Source organism: Stereum hirsutum (genome assembly GCF_000264905.1).
Source record: "Stereum hirsutum FP-91666 SS1 unplaced genomic scaffold STEHIscaffold_18, whole genome shotgun sequence".
Classification (NCBI taxonomy): Eukaryota; Fungi; Basidiomycota; class Agaricomycetes; order Russulales; family Stereaceae; genus Stereum; species Stereum hirsutum.
Genome location: NW_006763148.1, coordinates 789,710 through 809,965, shown reverse-complemented (window position 1 = coordinate 809,965; position 20,256 = coordinate 789,710). Strand labels below are relative to the sequence as shown.

The 20,256-nt window shown below is 51.1% G+C and overlaps 6 protein-coding genes across 6 annotated transcripts; 1 reads left to right on the top strand and 5 right to left on the bottom strand.

The window, feature by feature from the left end:
* The first annotated feature begins 2,923 nt into the window (after nucleotides 1-2,923).
* Nucleotides 2,924-5,507, top strand: STEHIDRAFT_104525 (proteasome subunit alpha type 4). Its single transcript, XM_007309765.1, has 10 exons — nucleotides 2,924-2,999; nucleotides 3,057-3,067; nucleotides 3,138-3,164; nucleotides 3,226-3,240; nucleotides 3,360-3,531; nucleotides 3,629-4,047; nucleotides 4,118-4,729; nucleotides 4,818-4,917; nucleotides 4,992-5,276; nucleotides 5,363-5,507. The coding sequence occupies exons 1-7, from the start codon at nucleotides 2,992-2,994 to the stop codon at nucleotides 4,252-4,254; spliced, it is 789 nt and encodes a 262-aa protein (XP_007309827.1). The 5' UTR covers nucleotides 2,924-2,991; the 3' UTR covers nucleotides 4,255-4,729; nucleotides 4,818-4,917; nucleotides 4,992-5,276; nucleotides 5,363-5,507.
* Nucleotides 5,508-7,213: 1,706 nt separating this feature from the next.
* On the bottom strand, nucleotides 7,214-7,435 carry STEHIDRAFT_24167 (uncharacterized protein; the record flags this gene model as incomplete). Its single annotated transcript, XM_007309504.1, has 1 exon — nucleotides 7,214-7,435. A coding segment is annotated over one exon (222 nt), but the record flags the coding sequence as incomplete, so codon positions are not given.
* Nucleotides 7,436-8,475: 1,040 nt separating this feature from the next.
* STEHIDRAFT_125426 (NAD-P-binding protein) lies at nucleotides 8,476-10,341 on the bottom strand. Its single transcript, XM_007309764.1, has 10 exons — nucleotides 10,206-10,341; nucleotides 10,017-10,141; nucleotides 9,881-9,944; nucleotides 9,716-9,829; nucleotides 9,529-9,645; nucleotides 9,138-9,471; nucleotides 9,031-9,081; nucleotides 8,955-8,965; nucleotides 8,810-8,897; nucleotides 8,476-8,750 (listed from the first exon to the last, which is right to left on the bottom strand). The coding sequence occupies exons 1-10, from the start codon at nucleotides 10,284-10,286 to the stop codon at nucleotides 8,617-8,619; spliced, it is 1,119 nt and encodes a 372-aa protein (XP_007309826.1). The 5' UTR covers nucleotides 10,287-10,341; the 3' UTR covers nucleotides 8,476-8,616.
* Nucleotides 10,342-11,071: 730 nt separating this feature from the next.
* Nucleotides 11,072-14,437, bottom strand: STEHIDRAFT_134795 (glycoside hydrolase; the record flags this gene model as incomplete). Its single annotated transcript, XM_007309763.1, has 22 exons — nucleotides 11,072-11,311; nucleotides 11,376-11,489; nucleotides 11,556-11,598; nucleotides 11,660-11,682; nucleotides 11,754-11,774; nucleotides 11,851-12,045; nucleotides 12,102-12,142; nucleotides 12,210-12,293; nucleotides 12,366-12,424; nucleotides 12,492-12,517; nucleotides 12,580-12,647; nucleotides 12,707-12,743; nucleotides 12,822-12,966; nucleotides 13,028-13,150; nucleotides 13,212-13,243; nucleotides 13,298-13,626; nucleotides 13,699-13,860; nucleotides 13,918-13,956; nucleotides 14,014-14,041; nucleotides 14,168-14,176; nucleotides 14,248-14,264; nucleotides 14,323-14,437. The coding sequence occupies 22 exons, from the start codon at nucleotides 14,435-14,437 to the stop codon at nucleotides 11,072-11,074; spliced, it is 1,950 nt and encodes a 649-aa protein (XP_007309825.1).
* Nucleotides 14,438-14,691: 254 nt separating this feature from the next.
* Nucleotides 14,692-14,993, bottom strand: STEHIDRAFT_134794 (uncharacterized protein; the record flags this gene model as incomplete). The annotated part of the gene is made up of 2 exons (XM_007309762.1): nucleotides 14,692-14,916; nucleotides 14,982-14,993. The coding sequence occupies 2 exons, from the start codon at nucleotides 14,991-14,993 to the stop codon at nucleotides 14,692-14,694; spliced, it is 237 nt and encodes a 78-aa protein (XP_007309824.1).
* Nucleotides 14,994-16,331: 1,338 nt separating this feature from the next.
* STEHIDRAFT_125419 (leucine aminopeptidase) lies at nucleotides 16,332-18,909 on the bottom strand. The gene is made up of 14 exons (XM_007309761.1): nucleotides 18,468-18,909; nucleotides 18,210-18,379; nucleotides 18,100-18,135; nucleotides 17,962-18,031; nucleotides 17,868-17,890; nucleotides 17,756-17,811; nucleotides 17,587-17,683; nucleotides 17,505-17,532; nucleotides 17,393-17,447; nucleotides 17,262-17,333; nucleotides 17,047-17,184; nucleotides 16,929-16,974; nucleotides 16,736-16,861; nucleotides 16,332-16,636 (listed from the first exon to the last, which is right to left on the bottom strand). The coding sequence occupies exons 1-14, from the start codon at nucleotides 18,832-18,834 to the stop codon at nucleotides 16,400-16,402; spliced, it is 1,521 nt and encodes a 506-aa protein (XP_007309823.1). The 5' UTR covers nucleotides 18,835-18,909; the 3' UTR covers nucleotides 16,332-16,399.
* Nucleotides 18,910-20,256: the final 1,347 nt, after the last annotated feature.

The following is a 20,256-nucleotide window of genomic DNA, read 5'->3' as shown; positions in this document are numbered from 1 at the left end:
TCGTGACAAGCTCGACAGCGAGTGGCGCTTCATCGGATTGAAGAAAGGGTTTTCTTCTGTCCCTTTAGACAGTCTCTCGAAAGGTGCGTCCAGAGAGCTTATTCAGGGTCAGACCCTGATGAATACCCGACACAGTCTTTATATCCGACCTGGAAACGCCCAAACGCCACGAAGTCTGCACATCTATATAAATTCACGCTCATTTTCGTGAACTAATGTGAGGTACCCGCGACAGGGCACTTTTCTGATTTGTCGGACTATCTGCCCTGCAGGTAAGTGCTTACTTTCATCTCCAATGGTTCGGCTCTCATACTTGCTCGCAGCTCGAGACATATCTGTCATACTAGGCGTCGAGGACGAAAAAGGAACACCCAGCTTGCTTACCATCGACAACCACCCGGGCCTGTTTCGAGCGCACTGTACCGCTATCGACGCTATATTTCCTTCACAAACTGTCATGGCCATTCGCGAACCACACATGAGAGAATTCTTCGATAGCAACGTCAAAAGCCCGACAATCAAGGTAGACTCGCCGACCGACGTCATTCTTCTCGGTCCTTCGCATCCACTGCTGGCCAACACGAAGTGGGCCAACTGGGCGACAGCCGATGCTCTCAAAGCGAAAGGCGATGCGTTCTATCGCGATCGTCACTATCTCGCTGCTATACATGCCTGGTCGCATGCCATCGAAATGGATCCAACGTCCTGCTCACTTCTCCTCAATCGTTGCCAGGCCTATCTTCGTTTGGAATGGCACGACGCCGCTCTTCGAGACGCTACTTACGTACTCCAACTTCGGGGAACGCCTGCATTTGAGGCGTGTAAGGGCGCGGAGGACAAGGGCGACTACCGCGCTGCCGTAGCTTTACATGGCTTGGGACGATATGATACCGCCCTTGAGAGGTTCACTGCTCTGCGGTCGCGCTTGAAGACGACGGAAGTCAATCAATGGATTGCTCGATGCCGCGCTCGCAAGAGGGAGTGTACCGACGGAATATATGACTGGCAATCCATCTTCAATCAATGCAATGACGAGAAGAATCCGAAGGTTGATGCTGCTGAGTTTGTGGGTCCTATTGAAGTATGTGCCGTACGCAATCGAGGGGGAGGGCGGGGTGTTCGAGCGAAGGCAGACGTACGGGCTGGTGATATCCTGGTACGTTGCCCAAGGCTCAATTCGTTGAGACATCTACCTGAAGCGAGTCTATCATCCTGTGAATGCAAAGGTGGTATCCAAGGCTTTTGTCGTCAGCGAGCCTCGAACAGAACAAGAGGGTTCAATGAATACGCTACATGTTGACACCAAGAAGATGCCTCACCCAGAAGATTTACGGATGACCTCTCGCGTCTGTGAAAGGTAGGCAGCATCTGTCGTCGAATGCATGGTATGTCCGACTCTGACCTGTTATCAAGGCTCTATGGATGCACAAATGACATGAGTCGCATCTGCGAACTATACTCTGGCTCCAAGGGCACCATGCCGCTTCCGTCTATCACGGCGCTTCCATTTCCCCCTACATCACCCCAAACTCGTCCGGACAATGTGGGCCAGAACCCCATTGATGTTACGCTCATTGAGGACATCACCTTCCACAATTTCTTCGGTGGCCAATCTGTGGGCATAGCGTCTCTTTCTGGGAGCGGCCACTTACCTAGCACCGCCGCGCTGCACATTCTACCTTCATTCTTCAACCATTCGTGCATCCCAAACGCGACGTGGCGTACCATGGGAGACCTCCTCGTCGTTCGTGCCAACAAGGACATCCAGCGTGGAGTCGAGATCACACTGGCATATACTTCTCCTATTGGCGGTTACTCGGATCGAGCACAGCGCTTATATCCTAAAATCACCACGCCCTGCGACTGCCAGCTCTGTACATGGGATAGAAAAGATGGCGAAGGAGCAGCAGCTCTTCGAAAAAGGATGGCTGCGAAGGATCTCCGTCGCTCATCTACGGAAGCACAGCTCCAGGCTGATATACGCTCGATGAGCTCTACGTACCCATCTCCGGGCCGTTCCCTGCATCCATCCCTAGTCGATTCTCACGACGAAGCTATGCAGTGGTACCAGGACAGATGCGGTCCCTCCGCGGCTTCTATTAGGGGCGGAAATAATCATCAGGCCCGCATGTCAGTCTACCACGGAATTGAGGCTATAAAGGCCGCGGGGATGGTGGTGCTTGATGAGGAGAAACACCGAGCTTACTTGGATGCACAGAATAAACCAGTCTATGGATCGCGACGACAACGAGAGCTTTCTCCGCCAAGCGAGTTCACTCTGCCCATCGCGAAGAACCACCTGCCAGCGAATTTAGCCATACAGGACCAATGCATGTTGATCATGACGCAGATATACACAATGCTGAGTGGCTGCCTCGAGCTGACCGAATCCAACCGGTGGATTCGCGCCGCTTGGTATGGTGAGCGCTCTATCTTTCTTTGTCTACGTCTCGACTCAGCTCGAACCGAGGCGACTCCATGGTTGTTTAACTCATCAATTGTTCACCAGTCCACGAATGCACCATTGGTGGCGGGAAAGCCCTTTTTGACCTACGATACAAGAGGATATCTCAATTGGGTATCAGGTATGATGGGGTTGAGTACAGGTGGGATTGAAATACCTGTTTCTCTAATCTTTCTATGGCCCATGGGGGCCACGCCCGGATTTTTGGTCGCGTTTGGACGATTAGCATGGGAAGAGCCAGATTAAAGCATCTCTCTGTACTACTCCGATAGTTCTAGGCCCTTTGAATAAATCCCTGCATCGTATTACCAGTGTGATATGTGCAGTTCCAGTTTAAAGTGTGGTGGTCTTGTGTGGTTGAACTTTATCCGCCACAGTGGCAATCGGAAACAGCCGCATGTCGCGCGACGCGTATGCACTCGACGACTGCTTCAGGACGCGTCACTCCGCTGTACCGTACCGTCTACTCTCCCCTCTCTTCCTCTTGACCCTCTAGACATTTGATATCTCATTAGTATTTGGTGAAAATGGTACGCTCATGAAGTTTCTTGTACTACCCCTTGTGACTGACCATGACAATTGTCTAGGCACGCAGATACGATAGTGTGTACTCCTTACCATCTACCGTCTCGAAGGTTGTGTGGCCTGATCGATTTGTTGCCTCGTTTGTTAGGTCGAACCACAATCTTCTCCCCGGAAGGTATGTTCTCTCACTTTTCGGATTTTACTGATGCTGATCTTTCTCAATTATGTTATTTCAGGCCGGTTATATCAGAGTAAGCATCGACGCCTCCCCACGTCCAAGGTCATATTGACAGTATATATCCACCTCTACTGCTTCATTATTCCTTGGTACCATCACCCTGGGGCATCAATCATAACTTGAAACGACTAGTTGAGTATGCCATGGAGGCCATCTCGCATGCTGGTACCGTCCTTGGTGTCCTGGCCAAGGACGGCGTAGTACTTGCCGCCGAGAAGAAAGTCACCGGAAAGTTGTTGGATCAATCAGCAGAAAAGGATGGTGGGTACGGAGGAAGTGGAGAGAAGATCTTCCTGCTAAACTCGTACGTCTCAATCCCCACAGTTGTTCGTGCACGCACCTACTTACAACATACTCTTCAACCGTACCCGCATTTGCACTACCTTCTTGCCCCGCATCAGAAATGTCCTGGGTGGCGTCGCTGGTTTGACCGCCGATGCCAACTCGCTGATCAACTACGCCCGACAAGCCTCTCAACGCCACCTCTTCTCCTACAACGAACCCATCCCCGTCGAACTCCTCGCTCAGCGCCTGTGCGATCTCAAACAAGGATACACCCAATATGGTGGTCTCCGTCCCTTCGGCGTCTCTATTCTCTACGCCGGCTGGGACCCTCATTACCAGTTCCAGCTGTACCACTCCGATCCGAGCGGGAACTACAGCGGATGGAAGGCGACGTGTGTGGGCGCGAATAACGGGACCGCGCAGAGTTTGTTGAAGCAGGAGTATAAGGACGATATCACGGTGGAGGAGGCAGTTGGGCTTGTTATGCGGACGATGAGCAAGACGATGGATAGTACGACGTTGGGGAGCGAGAAACGTGAGTCCTGATCCAGCCTGATTTTCTTGCCTAACAGTTCTGATGCTATGTTCTGCGTTGTGCGTCACAGTCGAGTTTGCGACGTTGACCCTCGACCCAACGACTGGCCAGCCAAAGGCCAAGATCTACAAGCCAGCGGAAGTGGACGCTCTACTTCAGAAACACGATTTGGGGAAGAAAGACGAGGACTCAGAGATGAGGGGATGAGGGCTGCTTGATCTGTCTTGTAATCCGACCGATGCTTTCGAAGCTTTTCTTTCTGTACGTTCTGGTATCCATGGACTGAATTGTACAAGTGTGAGCGGCACTGTACCGCACCTGCAGAGCACGAGCGGCGGCGTCGGATATATTCCGAGAAAGATAGTAAAACAAACAACACGAATGCAGACTAAGGACTATAGTACAGGAATCAAATCCACCTAACACCCAATCCGACGGAGTCCGTCCTGCGATTTCGAACTCGTAGGCCGGAGCTCTTGCACGACCGAAGACGAGCGTTGGACATCGTACTCTGCCACAATGTATACTGCCCGTGTCAGGAAATGTGTATTATGGGCAATCAGTGACACGCCATGCCCTTGCCAGCGCCGGCGCCAGCCAGTACACCGTCGACGTCCATGTAAGCACCGAATACGAAGTGGCCAATACTCGCTCCGAGGACAACAGCCAAGATGAGGTAGGCCTAAAGGTTGAGGATAACAACATGTTGGAAGAGTCAATGATCCGGTCATTGAACGGCTGCAAGAAGAAATAGGATGTGTTGGACATACGTTGTAGGTCATGAAGACCAGCATCAAGAAGAAGGACACGAATACAGAGGCGCCGTATAGCACCGCGCGCAAGAACCTCGGGAAAAGAGGGACAGGAGTTCTACAATAACAAAATATCAGTTCGTTTACTAAGCGCGCGAGAGAACGACGTGTCTCCGTGTGAAGGAGACTCACCCAGCCTTCGCCTTTCTCTTGCCTGACAACAGCCCTGCCTCCTCGACTTCACCTGCATTCAATACCTCTGGACTGCTACGCCCGCTTGAGAATGTCCTATCCTTCCCCTTCGAAGACTTAGCAAGACCTAAAGCGATACGCTGATCTACAGCACGAGAATAGGCGCGCAGCCATTCGTAGGCGAGAGAGATGGCGATGACGGCTAGGAAGGACAGGAAGAATGTGAACTTTGAGGAGATGTGCCAGCCACGGAAGACGACGCAGGTGTCCTCAATCTGGGTATTCCTGCGTTCAAAATAAATCTCAATTAGCGTTACTATTGCGGATGAGTATGTGAGGTGGGTGTGGGGAAAGGAAGTAAGGGTAGTTACCAGAGCATATTCATGGTACATTTAGGGGACATGTCCATTCCACCGTGGTCCATGCCTCCATGATCCATACCTCCATGGCCGCTGTGGTCGCCGTGATCCATGAGTGATAGTGCGCTGTGTTCGGTGTTGTTAGAGGTGGTTGTTGGTGAGAGAGAGGAGGCGCTTTGAATCCGAGGCATACTGCGCCTTCGCCACCATCACGCCACAAAAGTGTGGCACCCTACGGTCAGCTACAAACTTCAGCACTGAAGTCATGTTTCCTGCGCATAAGCATATATTAATTGACATTTTACAATACATACATCATGAATACCAAAAGTAAAGAAGCCAGAGCGGGTAAGTATAAATCGTGACGAGTGTGATATAGCTTGAAATCTTGAAAGGAAATATAGTATGGGAAGGATGAGAGTATATGGGGAGGAAGAGAACATATGGGAAGGAAGACAGCATATGGGGAGGGCATACGGGAAGGAAGACAGCATACTGGAAGCAAGACAGCATATGGGAAGCAAGAGAGCAATCTATATAGGGAGGAAAATATGAAAGCGATGAGACATAGACAAGTTCGAACCATTTTTGAGGCTGAGAGAGAGAGAATATGAGAAACACAGAGGTGAAGACGAGGAATCCACGTATAAAGCAAATAACACCGATATCATACAGTTCAGAAACATCTACTTATCTTGTGATTCCAGGTCTGAGAGCAATCAAAGGTTCGACACTATGTCTCACCGTCGCTCGTTCCACCGGCTAACGCAACGACCCACATCAAAATAGAGTTGACCCTGGTATGGCAACTTCGTCTGAAACCCAGCTCAAATCTACTCCGTCGGACTCGGCATTCATATCGGCCTGGGATGCCATGGTAGGAAGGAAGACATTGTCCAGGTTCGACAAGAGGGATGCGGAGTCGTTAGGAGCGAAAGAGGACGTCAAGGGTGCAGACGCAGAAGAGGAGGACTCGGATGAGCGCGCGGGGGTGAAAGAAGATGACAAAGGCATGAGCGCGAAAGAGGGTGCTTGGGCCTGGAAAGAATGCTCAGCACCTGGCGCAAAGTACTCCCGCACTGCCTGTTGGTCAATTCGTAACGCGCTCGGGGAGAGTTCGACTTCGTGACCACCAAGGGGTACGTAGCCCAATGCGGCATCGTTTATACCAGTTCGATGTTGGGATGATGACGAAGACAAGTTGTAGCCGGAAAGTCGAAGTCTCGGGTCTATAAGGCTGTTGGGTGTGTAGGACGGAGCGAAGGGGAACTGTGGGAGGGATGTGTTCAGGTTGTTCCCAGCGCCGAAGGCCATATTCGGATAGCTGCCGGAGAAAAACATCGCAGGACCAGCCGGGCCCATGGGCGGCATTGGGAGCTGGTTGTGTATGCCGCCGTAGAAGCCGGAGTGGGACGGCTGCGACATTCGAGAGCAGCAGGACGCGCAGAGAGACGTCGACGGCTGTTGGGCGTAAAACTCGGTGGAACTGAAAGGAAAGTTCACGACTGGAGGTACGGTGGGTTGGGAACAAGCCAATGAGCTAGGCGGGGCGGCGGAAGAATTAGGCACGAAGGATGGACTAGGAACAGGCGGCGAAGAGAGTTTGTCGGAGGGAATGGCGGGGGAAGAGGATTCAGAAGAAGTGGCGGGGGAAGAGGATTCGGAAGAAGTGACCGGGGAAGAGGATTCGGAAGAAGTGGCCGGGGAAGAGGATTCGGAAGAAGTGGCCGGGGAAGAGGATTCAGAAGAAGAGTCGTGATCGACGTTCAATCCCTCCCCCGCCAACACGCTGGCCTCCACAGACTCCTCCTTGCATTCCTTGGCCTCGTACGGGCGCACCTTCACATTCTTTTTGCGCTCCGAATGGTCCGGCTTGTACTCATAGGTTGGATATTTGAGGGTGTGCCTGCGTTTTTCCTCCTTCGCGAGGTCCTGGAAGTGCTGCTTCGACTCCGGAGATAAAAGGGACCATTGCCATGCCACCCATGCTGACATGTCCTTCGCCTCTGGAGGGCAGAATAACGTGCACATGAGTCCTCGGAAAATAATGAAGGAGTTGCGAGGGCGTGCGATGTAATTGGGGTTGGTAGCCAACTTTCTCCTCAAGGCGGCCGTGGGTCCTGGTACTGAGGAAGAGGAAGAAGTGTCAAGACAGATTGCACCTTTGATCTAAGAAGTACGATGGACAAAAATACGTAAGTTAGGATACAGGATGCAAAAAGAAAGGCAGCGGGAAAGGGAGGAAACGAACCTCATCGTAGGCTAGTAAGGGGACGTCGATGATGGCTGGTAGCGCGCGGTTATAGACCGGTTTCTTGTCTACTTGCGGCTTCTGTTTCTTTTGGGAGGATTTCTTTTTGATAGGTGCCTTGCTCTGCCTGGAGGAAGTCTTCTTGCTTCTGGTTGATACCATAGTAAGGTCGGGTGCAGAGGACACGGTGACAGAAGGAAGCAAAGCGGCTGAGTGCGTTTCAGTTCAACGGAAGGAGGCGGGCAGAGTGAAATGAGGGGAGAGGAGTTTGGCAAGCACCTTTTTATATTTTTCGCGCATTGACTTTGAAAACGTGGATATCAAATATCCGCAAGTGCCACCCGTCCCGATCGTGAATGGGTGCAGAGCAACGGTGCTGGCAACGGCGAGGGTTGGCACGCAAGGGGGAAAGGGCAAAGTGAGACATGGCGAGAGTTCGATCTGGAGAACCGATTTCAGGAACTATATGCCATCGCGAGACTTTTTCCGTTGGCCTTTCCATAGAGTTAGTGACTTTCAGGTGGAAAAGACAAGGCCAAAGAGGGCCGTGGACCTAATTAGGAAACGAATGCATCGCATGTGCGCTCCGCGAGGTCAAAGCGACGGTCCAGTTTGAGATATTCTGAATGAAGAGAGAACGTGCATTGCCTGCACCGTCAAAGCACCGCCAGCACCTGGAATACTTCTTTCAATCATGGTATCCCAGTAGATATATGTCACAAGCAGCTGGAGACTCCAAGGAAATCCTCCAGAGTCGTTGGCACGGCGGAGGAAGTGGAACAAAGAACACGTGTTTCCAAATGGGGCCCGGAGTTTGAAATTAGCGCCGACCCGGATATGCGGCTCCACGCCACAAATGGCACAAGGGCACAATGGGATCACAAATTGGATTTACGCTGGTAGTTCAAACGGCCTGAGTGACAGACCTTTGGGTTGAGCAGAAATTCTACAGTGGCCGCTTCCTTACAGTCTAAGTAGAATTCCGGTAACATTTATGGGTGGCATACAGGAAACCTCAGGAAGTAGTAGGGAAAAGGGCGTCGATGACCATGCCAATAGTTCTCAGCTCCTGTACAGCGTCTTCTGGATTACATTTGACCGGCCCATCAACCGTGATTGCAGCGTGAAGAGCCTTGAACTGGATAGTGTCTACAAACAGCGAATCAGAAAAGGACATTCGAATGAGTGAGAGGCGACAATAGACGTACAGCAATCTTCGTATGTCGGGCGTATCACTCGCTCAACGTAATGGCCGGAAGCATCGTTCTCCGCTATCGTGAGCGTGATCGGTAGGCCCTTTGAAATGTCCACTTAGCATGACGGAAAGCTTCGAGAAAAGAAACCCATACATACCTTGACGTACGCTGAAAATATAGTGGGATGGTGAGTGGCAAGATTGTCAGATTTAGCAAAAAAGCGATGCTCTTACGACTGTCATAATCGACTCGGACGCGCTTTCCGTCTCCATACACTTCAAGATCTAGGTTTGAACAGTATCAATACAAAGTCGATGTGCAAGGAGCAATGACCACCCACGCGCATCGAAACTACCAACTGTGTCAACGCCAGTCTCGTACGTAGCCACGAACTCTCCATAGTCGAACAGAGACGTGATCCAGGTGCCGTGACTACCAGCCCCTAACACACGCTTAGGTGGCCCCAACAACTCTCGCATCGCCGAAAGATCATGCGATCCGAGGCTGCCCAGCTGGCGCCAGGTACTCACGATATTTGGATCGGACGCACGGGCGAAACCTAGAGTAGCTTCAGCCGAGGCGCGACCAAGATCAGAGAGCTCCTTGACGGCGGACGGAGATACATCAGCGAAGCGGACGGGGAAAGAGCCACTTTGTTCGATGAACATGGAATTCTGAGGAATTTCGAGTCAATCGAAATTCGAGCAGATAAGAAAAAAAGTAGTATTTACATGGCCAATGATATCACGGATCCTCGCGTATTCGATGGACTTCATCGAACGGACAACCTTGACAGCCTCTTCAAAGGCGGGTGCGTAACGGCGCATGTATCCAATCCAGACAATTACCTGACAGAGGTAGTAAATCAATCATTTTAGTGTCTTGTGAGACACGTACAGGCATGATATTGATACCGACCTTATTGCGTATCTGAGCTTCTGCGATTGACCTTGCGCTTTCGAGTGTCAGTGCCATTGGTTTCTCGATGAAGACATGCTTTCCGGCATCGGCAGCCTGCACTGCAACATTTGCCTGACAAGAAGGTGAGCCAAATGAAGACTTGGGAGAAAGAACTTGGTATACGTGGTATTCATCCGAAGTCAGGATCAATACAAGGTCGATGTCCTGCCTTGCCAGTAACGGGACACTGTTCAGATATTATTCTGGTGTAAGCAAAACCCAGAATACATATACATGTTCAGTAGGCAAGAACACTCACGTATCGAGGTAAAGCGCATCCTCCGGAAGATGGAACTTCTTACCACAATGGTCAAGCAGCTTTTTGGAAACATCACAGAGTGCCACCACTTTAAAAAGGTAAGGAATGAGGGCGAGGGTTGGCAGCTATGAACGAATGTCTAGTTATCAGTATCTTTTTATAAGTATTAGTGGATTAAAGAACACGTACATGTACGGTCTGGGCAACTTCACCTGCTCCCACTACGCCTACTCTGATGACCGCTTGAGAAGAAGAAGCCTCTTCTGACATTATACGATGATAAAGGGAAGGAGCAGATACGTGCGCAGCAATTGACAGTGAAGAAGATTAGGGCCGCAGACGACGTTTTGTACGACGTTCGTTAGGGATATAAGTAGCTGCTAGTATGAGCGACCAGAGGCGTAAAGCTCATCCGATAGGGGGTGGATACCGGGATCAGATGTCGGGTAGGCGCTACCTGAGTAATGTTCTCGGCTATTTCAAAGGAGTCACAGGGGAAACGACAGTCCGATATCGTTTGTAGGTTCAAAGATAACTTCGACCACGACTCCGAAGACTGAGTGGGACATAGCTTGACACAGTAGAGGCGCTGTACATGCGATCATTTCTCAAGACCGGTCAAAAGGTTCTGGTCTAGTAGGCAAAGACACTCAATATGGTGTACCGTGGAGAAACTGAGTTCATGACGTATGCAAGCGGCGAGGACAATGTCGTACGGAGGACACCATGGGACCGTTTCGAAGTGCGCCCTGGCAAGAGCGTAGGCGAGCCTACTAAGTTCCGAATGTGAGAGTCGAACGGGGCTTATATGATGAAAATGAAAGAACGAAACATATGATGAAGAGCAATCCACACAGATGTTAGACATGATGGTTTGTTAAAGAATGAGATTCTGTGCGTTTGTTGTCGCGCGCCATCACGTGCCGTGAGAGTGGCACCAGGCCTCCGCAAGTTGGTGGCCCGTTGTACTGGGTGCAAGTTATATGAAACCTGTCTTTATCCTATTGCTACTTTACATTTCAATCATGTTACAACAAAATCACCAGTTCATCGCATCACGCCAGCGTCAACGTCAGTACACTCAAACTCAACGACGGTGCCTCATAATCCAAAACACCCGCAGACGCATTCGCAAAGGTAACGGTGCTCTCGGTAGGAACAGCGGCTGTAGGTGTCTCGGGGGTATTGCTTGTGTCATAAGATCCAGTGAGAACCTCGACGGTCCCAGAGGAGGCGACAGCGAAGGGCAGCTCGAAGGTCACTGATGCACTAGACGTTTCGTCTGTGTTGACGACCTACCACATTCGAAGACGAACGGTCAGTTTGTTAGATTATAGGATACGGTAATACAAGGCAGACCTTGATGAAGACCTCGCTGGTAGAGTTACTGCGAGAGATGGTCCAGAAGAGGGTGCCGTTGGCACTTGGAAGGGTGCTCGGCAGGTATTCATCGCCTGTGTTCAGGCTGAACAGCTGGAGATTCATGTCATGAATGTTAGCACGTAGTAATTCAGCTATCGGAGTCTTGTCTCGACATACCCTCTGCACATAGTAACTTGTCGAAGGATAGATCGTTCCTGCACTAGTTTCCACACCAAGTCGTTAGCACTGTCGTCGCGCGTCCTACTAGTAAATCAACTCACTCGAAGTTGACAAGATTGGGAGTCTAATCGCATGGATACCATAATGAGTCAAAAAGTTCAGGATATGGATTGAACAACCAGAGGATGCACTCACCCACTGGCTTCCGTTGACGTGCTATGGTGTGCCACCGCCACCCCAGAAATTTAATCAGTACCGATTCCACCAAGAATACATGATGAAACCAACGTACACCCAACAATGGCGCATAACTTGCCGCAAATACTATATCGCTGTTCCTTTCCAACCCAGTCATAAACGCTGCTTCTGACACCGAACCCCCGATGATGGGATATTCAAGACGTCCATCCTCGAATGTACCGTAGAGAGCACTCGAGTTTGTCGATGTCACGGCGTATTCTCCATAGAAATAGGTCGTCCCGTTGCGCTATGAGAATATGAGTAACGGTGTAAGCTCCGTCGAAGTAGAGAAAGCATACTTACCTCGAAGTCATCGAAGTAATCCGTGTTCTCGGCGAACCAAGCTACATGTAGTTCGAGTCGATCAGTACGCGACACCCAGATACCAGTGGTCACTGAAATAAGACTTACATGGGATTTGGTAGGTGTGTATATCATATGACGGCGGGGTAGGCGTCAACACTGGGCTGCTGACATCGGGGGTAGCGAGGAATCCTGGTATTCGCCCAGAGTCACAGCACGGTTAACTTCACGAAGAGTACGTGAGTTTGATAGGAAGTGACGCACGGATGTCTGGATAGTCAACGGAGAGGCTTGAATAGAATGCATTCCAACGGTAAGCCACGCTTTCCACGTTCAATCCAAGCCCCCGTCAGTTGTTATATTGAGCAAGAACGAGGGATGAAGGCTCACGTTTCGGGGGCTTCGCCGATGAAGTCCTGTTATCCACACGTCGCAATCAAAAACATTGACCCAAAGATGAATCAAAAGCACAGCTCACCTCATTTCCAACCTCGACATAGTTGAGGGTGAAGGGATCTGGGTGGCCAAGGCTGGCACGAAGGGCACCTACATATTCATATCAGCATCTTCACCTTGATTGGCATCGACACAGGAGGAGTATTTACCTCCTGGTGTTGACGTGTTGCCCACCACGAACTCAATCTAAGTTGATGCGGGCAGCCGACATCAGCATTCGTACCGAGCGGGCAAGAAGGAAAACCTAGAGTAGATGAAACTTACCTGAGCCCTGGCTTGCTCAACATAAGGTGCCAAATCCCCCTCGGCGACACTAGTCCCATCCAAAGAATACCCATCCCAGACAGCCATGATGGACTGCATACCCATTTTCTCGATCCATATCAAGTATTCGTAGATGCCTATACCACTGGATGCGTCCATCGTATCAGCATAAAGCGTTAAGCGTAAAGGCACTGGTGAAGATTTACTCGGTGTTAATATACGACCAATCTCCCTCGCGGCCTGGACGGTCGAGTAGAGAGCCTGTTGTGGCGTTCCATTGCCAGCGTGTCTCGATTGATTGACCCTCAAGATTGTTTCCTCCTGGCCACCTATGAACATGACAAGAGGGTTTTAGCAGCTTACGTCGCAGGACAAGAACATATATGGTACCTGAAGAAAGCCGGACTGGCATCCTCCAAGATCTGTAAAAGGTGCCATCAGCCACGACTCAATATCACTGGATGAAAGCCACTCACCTGCGCCAGATCCTCCCTCATCCCATTACTCTGCCCCTCCCAAGTCGGCGGGAACAAACTAAACAGCGCGAAATATACCGTCTCGCCCGCCAAACTCTCACCATCCACCGTCACCGTAAAGTTATTCAACAAGTCCCCCGCCGAGCTGCTTGGCGTGAGTGAGACCAAGACTTGTGTCCAGTTGGTCGACGTGAGGGAGGCTGTGGTGGAGGCGAAAACGGTGGAAGATGTGGAGGAGATGAGAGAGACTGTGGCGGTGGCATTGCTCGAAGAGGACAGGCGGTAGTAGAAAGAGGCGTTGTATGTCCATGAGCTGTTGACGTTGATTCCTGCGATGAGGACAACCACCATAGTTAGACCGAATATGACGACCAGCAGTGCACACGAAAGCGAAGGCATACCGAAATATCCTTCGTTGCCCACGCCTACAGCCCCCGTGGCCCCCGCAGGTATAGTGACTTGAAGCGAGTTCGGAAGAGAAGAAGAGACGGGACTTGAGTCGGCGATGACTTCCAGTTCAGCCCCGTTGACGGAGTGCCATGCGAGTTGCGCCTCCGTTTGATCTAAGGAGGTCATATGTTATTGAACCAGGGAAGCGAATGAGGAAGAACGAAGTTTACTTGTGACATCGACTTGTTGGAATGCACGGTTTTGCAGAACTGGAAGTAACGTCAGGAGTTGAGAGGGATGTGATGAAGAGCGTGGTGTGGACTTACGTTCAGCATACAGACCGCCATCTCCACTCTAAAACAACAGTATTTAGGTGGACGCATCCTACCAGGTCGCCGTGAGACTTACATGCTAGAAGGCGCAAAAGAAGTATGGGCTTCAGGGGAAGGCTAGTTATTCTATGGAGCGAAGTTGACTCACGTTAATATCCTTTGCAATCGACAGGGAATCAACGGTCAGCGACTCGTATCTGGATCTCGCTCTGGAAGAGAAAAATGTACCTCGTACATCAAACCCCCTTCGAAGACACTTTAATCAATCATTCTATCAAACGAGATGAACAAAAAAAAACGCACATAATGTTGATGGAATAGTATGGCTCGCCGTCCCGTTGACCACCACCGTAGTCTGAGCCTTCACCAGCCCTAGCGAGAATACCCCCAGCGCAAAGAAATTGCACGTGCGCATCATACTGATGGGCCACACAGAAAAGAACCGTCAAACGAACGGCCAAAGCTATCGCGCACGGCAAGATGCTCACAAACAGCCCCTCCGGCTCGCCTCCTCGATACTTATACCAGCACTTGCAAGGCACTCTCAATGCTCAAGTCCGCCTCATCGCTCGCCATGCCCGCGATGACGCACACCTCCTGAACACAAGACCGGGCTGCGCTGAGCGTTATTACCCCAAGAACCTCGGTAGCATGCCATGGATGGCCTCCTAATCAGCTATTATCAAAAATGCTGCAGGTTGAACCATGCGAGAGTATTAAACACGGGGATAGAATTCCGTGCAAGAGGAGGTAGAGGAGGCGGGAAGCACGTCGTCTGATCCCAAAGAGCACGAGGAAGCGCTTGCAGCAATGACCGGACCGCTGGGTGAAGGTGCGCATGACAGGGGCAACGGGTCGTGAGACTTGATAATGTCGACAGAACGAATATCCAAGGGGCTTGAAGGTAATGCGTTCGTCATTCACGGGAGGATTGAGGCCGATGCTCTGTCTTCCAGACTTACCGTGGCTTTCATTGATCAGTGACGCCAGAGAAGCAGGATATCTGGAAAGCCCGTACGGTCCGGAAAGACGTCGAAAGCGTTACAAAGATCTGATTGCATCGACGAGGTAGGATATATGTTTTACGACAGTGCAAGGAGCCGCTGCCTCCGCACCAAAGTATCGAAGAATATGGATGGAGTACATGATTGCCATTGCGAGCAAATATGAGGAGACGACGGCGATCCGTGCGTACTCCCGGAAATGGACAATACTAACAGGCTCACCTGCGATACAATATGTACTAAGCTGAAGAGGTAAATCGACACGGGTCAGACACAGTACGGGAGCAGCACAAGAGATACAAGCGTCCGAGACACGAACCTGATAAATACACTGATATACATTTCTCTTGCCTACCCCACGATATCTTCGCTTCGCTACATCGGCCAGAAAAAGATCTCAGCGCACACCCAGAGAAGTTAATACCGACCCAGTTTTTCTGCCGGTCCTAGTCACCATCTGATCTATCCGGTGAATCCTGGCTCACGATCCCTACAAGTCCCTACCGCTCACCGACCTTGTGTATAAAACGACAATTGAGCCGTCCGATCGTACCCGAAGCCATGAGCGACGATGATCTAGGTCGGTTGACGTGTCTCCATGGATCCGCGAGTAGATTGGACGCAGGGGACGAGAGGTTGTGGAGAATGAGTTCGACAGGGCGAGCGAAACTCGGTTGTGGACGAATGAGCACATAGAGTCTGTCGATAGTTGGCGTTTGGCGTTTAGCGAGATATCTCCTTCTTCCGCCCGGAAGTAAGTATGTGAACGGATCTACTTTTCACGACCTACGATGGTTCTGGACGTGCGGAGAGCGAAACGCGTTATTGTTGGATCTCGCATCACGGTCAACTACTGCGCCACTTGCCTGCATATCTCCTCTGTGAGTTTTTTGTCATGTCAATGCTGCGTTGTTCGTGGTAACAGGATCCGGGTGAGATGGATGGGGTGCAGTCTGGGGAGAACGCGAGGTCGGGCGGCGGGAGCCAACGACGGGGAAATTTGGTCGGCCCATTTCGTGGTGAGGTTCTGCAACGCAGAGGCGTTCTTTTGTTCAAAGATGAGATGTGTGGTGAAAGAGTTGTCCTGGAGGAGAACACGCAGCAGTCTAGAATAGTTTGGGTGCTGTAAAGGACGTCGATGATGGTGTTGACTCACTGACAGACGTAGACGCCCAAATGATAACTTAGGTAACATAGCCATTTTAACGCCACATGTGGCCCATCAACACGGCTACAGCATGGACCTACCCACCACAGTCGCCATTGTGCATACTATGTTGCGCGCAAACAAACAGATTCCTCATGAAATGAGGAAGAGCAAGAAAAGCAGCATCTCCCGCGTACTAAGCACCCAACAACATTGTATGTAAATACCCCTACTCCTGCCCCATCCTCCTAACAAACTCCACCAGTGCCCTCACCGGCCTCCCCGTCATCCCCATCTCCATATACGGCGACGGCCTAGTCGCCTCCATCACGCCCGCGATATCAATATGAGCCCATCTCAGCTCCTCCTCCTCCGATCCCTCTTCACCTTCCTTGGGCTCGATACCTTCAACGAAAGGCTTGAGGAAAAGAGCGGCGGTACAGCTTCCTCCGGGCTTGCCACCAGTCTATTATACACATATACGTATAAGCACGCAAAGTATCGGTCAGCTTGGAATGTTGGCGGGAGGATGGATGGATGGATGGAAGAGGAGAGGATGACGTACGTTGCACAAGTCGGCATTTGATCTGTGGATCTGAGGGGCGAACTCGTCGTCGAGAGGCATGCGCCAGAAACGGTCATATTCTGTCTCGCCAGCTTCGTGGAGTTCGGACCAGAGGCTATCGGAGGTCTGGGTGTTACGAGATGTGACGTTTAACAGCGAGCCAGGAGAAGATATTTGTGGAAAAACGACGTACGGAGAATACGCCCGCGAAGACTTCGCCGAGGGCTATGTCCATGGCACTGTTATCGAAACAACGGTTGAAGTCAGTACTCAGTCACGCGTTCGTCAGACGGGATGTTGGAAGGACTTACCCAGTGAGTGTGGCGACATCGATCAACGTGTGGGGTTTATACGTTGTCGAGGTGTAGTAAAGCGCGTCAGAGAGAATCAATCGTCCCTCAGCATCCGTATTGTCGATCTCGACCGACTTGCCATTCATCGCATAAATACTATCCACAAACTTGCACATCAGCCACGCCCGATAGATGCACCGTGAGCTGTCATAATCTAATGAGACTGTACATACATGTCTCCAGGTTTGTTCGCTTTCGGTCCAGGCATGTTCTCGCAAAGAGGCGTGATGCAGACAAGGTTGATGCTAACGCACTGTCATTGACAAGGTATAACACGACGAAAGGATTGATAGTCGGGACGTACGGAAACTTGAGCTTTGCGATGGCTAGAGCAGCAGCGACGACTGTCGCAGCACCACCTATACATGAGCCCCTGTATCAGTACAATCGTGTCGCCTACGCGTGCAAGAACCTACCCATATCACCGCGCATGAGTTTCATGTCCTACATTCATTCAATCAGTACATGAGAACTATGCATAGTGGGAGCAGAACTCACAGCAGAAGGCTTGATGCTAATACCTCCAGAGTCGAACGTGATGCCCTTCCCGACGAAAGCAAGCGGTTGGTCACCTTTCGCGGCACCATTATAATGACTATCATTCAACCGAAAGACATAAATGAGCGTCCGGTTCGGTATAGGCCAGAACACGAAAACGGAAACGCACATCTCGAGGAACTTAGCCGGCTCGTCTGTGCCTTTTGTAACGGAGAGGAAGGTGTTCTGCGAAGTATCGGTTGAGATGACGCTAACCGCGGAAATACAAACCGAGAGCGTACCATGCCCTTCTCTGCGGCCCATTCTGACCAAGAAAATAAAACGAGGGTTGAGTCCATATATTCAGATATTATTAGCGATTTGAAGGACATTCACCTTCATCGCGCACGATGACCTCTGTGTCTGCCACATTCGCGAATTCAGCCTTCATACGCTCCGCAAAAGCCTACCACGACCTGTCCACCTCAGCATCGCATCCGAACCATTACTTCTTACCAGAACGAAAGGACATACCGTCGGCGTAAGCATATTCGCCGGAAGCTCCATCAACTATAAGTACACTGCTCGTCAGCCCATTGAACTTCTAGCATGCCAGTGATGGTATGCATGTGGAGAATGCATACCGTCCTGGCGAGGTTCTGAGCCTCAGCATACACAACCCCTCTATCCCATTCCTTCGATTTCTCCAACGGCTCGAACGTGATGTCCTTGTCGATTTTGGATCCGGGTCTGAAACGCGATGGTGGGTCCGTTTTGAGGTCGAACTTGTATTCTGCCAAATACGCCGCCACAGCTAGATTCCAAACCCGAAAGACCCAGCAATTGCAACGAACGTCAGCAGGACTTCCAAATCTTCAGATCAGAAAAGGAACACAACAGACCAGCCGCATGCGCATCCTCCCTCGCATCCACCTTCACCACCTTCTCTCCCTCCCACAGCCCTTTCACAGTCTTAACCCCACTCCCCACAGCCCTCCTAACGACCTCCCTCCTCTCATCGCCCTTCTTCTTACCAAACTGGCTGCCCAGGCTCACTACCGCACTGACTCCTCCTTCTCCTCCTCCAGCAGATGGTGCATAAAAGACGCGCGTCGTTCCGAGTTTGGCGGGCTTGGAGGAATGTGGGGCAGGGACGGTGGACCAGAGTTGGTGCGGATCTATGGCGTTGGGCACTGCTGGACTTGAATTCGAATTTGTGCCGGAACTGGGGGCGTTGGGAGATATGGGAAGGATGTAGATCGAGGACATCGTTCGCGTGAAGAGTGGGGAGCGTAAGGATGTGGATGCTCGACGGAGAGGGAGCATTGGGGCGTTGTGGCAGGCAACTTTGAGCGCAGACGTCAGACTCGGACATCGCGGAGGGCCACACGACACGCGAATTGGGGGGGCCACAATGGGTGGCACTGGGATGTTCGTAGACTTAGCTTCGAGATCAATTGCAAAGTTCGACAGTGTATCATAAATAATGGGCTATAGATACTACTTATGTAGAGAGACTAAGCCTAACAATGTGTGCGGAAAACGGGCCCTACAGTAGTGATATGTATACGAAGACATCGAGACATGCATGATGGAGAGGCAGGACAAGAAAAAAAAATCGAAACTAGCTGATCTTAAGTTTGACACCTCGAGGGCCACGCACTTACATGTACAGGGCCTCCAGCTCCAACTTCGCCCAGCGTAATCTCATCCACGAAAAGCCAAATCCCCAACCGCCCGAGACTCGTCAAAAACCTTTCCTCCGCCAGTGGATCTTCCGCGTCCTCGAAGACGCGAAACGAGCGCTCTCGGAAACCATTGGAGTCGTCTCCAGGCCGTACTGGACGTTCTGCCCCGCGCACATATTCGGATATCGACCGAGTCGGGAGGGCTGGTGCCATTCGAGTTCGAGCGAGTCATGGCTTGGAAGGCGGAAGCGAAGACGAGGATGTATGGCCCTGGTTGGGTGCCACAGACGAAAGTTCAGCGTTCAACGTTCAACATCCGCCATCCGAGTCACAGACGTGGGCGTACTCACCATGCGTGCACAACCCAGATAAATATCCACTAGTACTCCTAAATCCCTCCCGGAACGTCTGACGCACTCGTCCCAGTTCGTGTCTGGTGTCTGGCCAGGGTCGTAAGTTCTGAGCTGGGTCCGGATACTCATACGGCGCGCGAAGATAGGCTCATCAGGCTCCAGTCCAGAGCGAGTAGGTCGGCATCGATTCCGACGTTCGCAAGCATGCGCGGTTTATCCTCCCCAGATGAGATCTAAATACGACGTCGAGCTCGATGTCGGTGTTGCAGGATTGGACGACGTTCTTCTTCTGATGTGCCGGATTGCATCGATATTTGCGAGGATAACGATGGAGAGGGTTTGCGGTGTGATGCAGGTGTCTTTGGAGGTTAGCTAGACATGCTTAGCTGTGCAAGGGTTATACATTCAATATTTGTGTTCGGATGGCACTGCACGATATGAGGCCTGAAGCTGAAGTGAGGAGCCAATCATATCGAGCCTCGAGGCGATCATGAAGCGTTGACCTGCGTTGACCCTGAGGCTTGAGCCATAGAATGGGAGTTGCCGGAGAGGAATGGAAGCACAGCCTATTTTGGTACGGCGTGGGAGTATCAGTGGCTCAAAAGCAAGGACCATCGGGTCTTTTTCTGCCCTTCCGACCATCAAACATA

Excerpts from the sequence above, each read along its gene's own strand:
- STEHIDRAFT_125426 (XM_007309764.1), bottom strand. The coding sequence starts at position 10,286 with ATGTCAGAAGAGGCTTCTTCTTCTCAAGCGGTCATCAGAGTAGGCGTA. Across the intron at positions 10,142-10,205 it reads AAGTTGCCCAGACCGTACAT|CTGCCAACCCTCGCCCTCAT; the intron begins GTACGTGTTCTT and ends ATTCGTTCATAG. Across the intron at positions 8,751-8,809 it reads CCCGACATACGAAGATTGCT|ACACTATCCAGTTCAAGGCT; the intron begins GTACGTCTATTG and ends CGCTGTTTGTAG.
- STEHIDRAFT_125419 (XM_007309761.1), bottom strand. The coding sequence starts at position 18,834 with ATGTCCTCGATCTACATCCTTCCCATATCTCCCAACGCCCCCAGTTCC. Across the intron at positions 17,891-17,961 it reads GGTCATCGTGCGCGATGAAG|AATGGGCCGCAGAGAAGGGC; the intron begins GTGAATGTCCTT and ends TTTCTTGGTCAG. Across the intron at positions 16,862-16,928 it reads TCTTCGCGGGCGTATTCTCC|ACCTCCGATAGCCTCTGGTC; the intron begins GTACGTCGTTTT and ends CGTAACACCCAG.
- STEHIDRAFT_104525 (XM_007309765.1), top strand. Across the intron at positions 3,532-3,628 it reads AAGATCTTCCTGCTAAACTC|AAATGTCCTGGGTGGCGTCG; the intron begins GTACGTCTCAAT and ends GCCCCGCATCAG. Across the intron at positions 4,048-4,117 it reads GACGTTGGGGAGCGAGAAAC|TCGAGTTTGCGACGTTGACC; the intron begins GTGAGTCCTGAT and ends TGTGCGTCACAG.